Source organism: Cebus imitator, unplaced genomic scaffold (genome assembly GCF_001604975.1).
Source record: "Cebus imitator isolate Cc_AM_T3 unplaced genomic scaffold, Cebus_imitator-1.0 Scaffold297, whole genome shotgun sequence".
Lineage (NCBI taxonomy): Eukaryota > Metazoa > Chordata > Mammalia > Primates > Cebidae > Cebus > Cebus imitator.
The window spans coordinates 2135683-2138182 of NW_016107612.1; the positions used below are offsets into that span (position 1 = coordinate 2135683).

The 2500-nt window shown below is 44.9% G+C and overlaps 1 protein-coding gene across 1 annotated transcript in view; it reads right to left on the reverse strand.

The window, feature by feature from the left end:
• The window catches only part of NUP93 (nucleoporin 93), a 114224-nt gene that overhangs the window by 96623 nt on the left and 15101 nt on the right, over positions 1–2500 (reverse strand). The window contains exon 2 of the mRNA XM_037729270.1: positions 927–1119. Coding sequence (XP_037585198.1) covers positions 927–1105 — 179 coding nt within the window. The 5' untranslated portion in view covers positions 1106–1119. The remainder of the gene's footprint in view (positions 1–926; positions 1120–2500) is intronic.

Here is a 2500-nt window from a genome sequence, read left to right on the forward strand (position 1 = left end):
GGGTTTCACCATGTTGATCAGGATGGTCTCAATCTCTTGACCTCGTGATCCACCCGCCTCGGCCTCCCACAGTGCTGGGATTACAGGCTTGAGCCACCGCGCCCAGCAGAGTACATCACATTTCTTAAGGAAAGCAGCACGTTTTTTTCCTGCCCCACTCCCCACATTATAAGCTCCTTGAGAGCAAGAACCATGTCTAATTCATGGTGTAGTCCCAGAGATGGTCCAGACCTGGCACAGCGTGGACCCTAAACACATGTTTGTAGAATCAACAGCCCAATTGATGCTGTGTGGCAGCAGTGGCTTCCAGCCCAGTCAGTCAGCACTTTTTCCCAGTTGCACTCTCTTGGGGCTCACCCACTCTCCTGTTCTACAATCAGCTAGGAAGCACTGTATTTCCAAGGCCTTTCAGAAGCAGCCTCCCAGGTCACTGATAACAACCAGATAGAATCACTCCTCACTTAGATGGTTTCTCGTCACTTATTACTCATCAATTTCTTCCAAATCCTCTTAAAAACTGTGCTCATCACTGAGTGCTCTCTGGCTTTCATGGTAACACTTATCTGTGGGGCACATATGCATTAACATACTTACGGGAGACATTTATGACCAATGGTCATTGAACTCACGCAGGAACTACTGTGACCAGTTTCAGCATGACAGAGCTCTTTCACTCCTTCCCACCTTGTGATCACTTCTCTCTGTGATACAGGCTCATAGCTTGGTCAGGCAGACAGGCTAGAAAACCTGACAGGCAAGGAAACAAACCAAAACTGCTGTCCTGTTTACAAAACCTTTCTGCATTCCCAAGAATCTGGCTAGTGGCTGTCATTCACAGACTGCGTCTGAATTCAAGGCAGGAAAGAAGAAACAGATCCTGCCCCCAAGCCACCCAGTACCAATGCTGCCACCCCACCAGTACTCACGCCTTGACATCTGCCGTCTCCTGGGACGTGCGTGTGAGCGTACGGGAACGCAGGCGCTCACCCGCCTGCTGGATCTCCTGTAAGTTCCGTTCCACATGGGGAAGCTCTGAGATGCCCTCAGTCTCAGCAGCAAGCTGTTCAGCTTGCTGAAGGAGCTCACCAAACCCCTCAGTATCCATTGGAGATGCAGATCCTAGATGGGAGAAAAAAAATGAAAAGATCTAAATCAAGGGAAAGACAGGTTTCAAACACTGCCTGAATCTGTTACAAGCTTAACAAAACAGCAGAACTTTTTGTAAACAGATGAGGACACAGCTCATCAACAAGCAGGATTTGTTCCTGAACATAGCCCAAGAACAGGCCTGACAGAGAAAATGAGTCAGGCTGTGAAAAAAACAGATCATTTCTGTGCATATTGACAGCCCAAGATTGATTTCTGCCATTAGAACAAATGCACAGATAATCAAGTCACAGACTAGAATTCCTGCCTCCTTCCACAGACTCAAAGCAGATAAGGAAATGGAAACCATTGTGGCAATCTCTAGGAGGCTTAAAGAACAGTCACCCTGCACCTCTTATTCTCCACCCATCTTAGAAAAACACTATCACCCCAAAAGCACCAAGCTACGAATAAGACTTTATCTCAAGTGATTCTCACAATGACTCTGTGAGGCTCCTGGGTAGAAAAAGAACCAATTCCAGTTCACAGAGGCTGAGTTACATGCCGAGAATACTCTCTAATGTGATTTGGCACCAGAAAAACATAGGCATTCTTCGGACTAACCACCACTAACTCTCCCTCTCTCCCTTACTGTTACTCTAACACACCTGCTCCTTCACTAGCATAGAAATTCTTTTTTTTTTTTTTTAATATTCATGTCCAGGTCTCCATTCACACATTCTTTATCTTACAAGGTTACTGAGAGCACAGACTTGTGCCTCATTGTTATACGAGACTTCAGAACATTAGATTTGTTACTGCACCTACTACTTTTAGAAATGCCATTACTACTAATAATTATACTCATATAAATGGTATCTGGCTTCTAGACTGTGACTATTATTAGCAAGACCACCTTTTCTCCAACAACTGATCTAGAAAAGCCCTATGAAGAGTGTTGATATTTGATAGTGTACATTTATGAATCTTATATATAAGAATAGTACAGAATATATACTGTACTATTCTTGTATAGGTTCTTGACCAAGAGAATTTTTTAACTCCTACCACTAATTAAATCAACAGAAGATTAAAAAGTATCACTATGGTAAGAAAATTGGCTGGGCACGGTGGATCATGCCTGTAGTCCCAGAACTCTTGGGAGGCCAAGGTGGGCAGATCGCCTGACATCAGGAGTTTGAGACCAGCCTGGCCAACATGGCAAAACCCCGTCTCTACTAAAAATACAAAAATTAGCTGGGTGTGGTGGCATGCATCTATAATCCCAGCTACTAGGGAGGCTGAGGCAGGAGGATCACTTGAACCTGGGAGGCAAAAGGTTGCAGTGAGCCAAGATCATGCCACTGCAGTCCAGCCTGGGTGACAGAGTGAGACCCTGTCTTGAAAAAAAAGA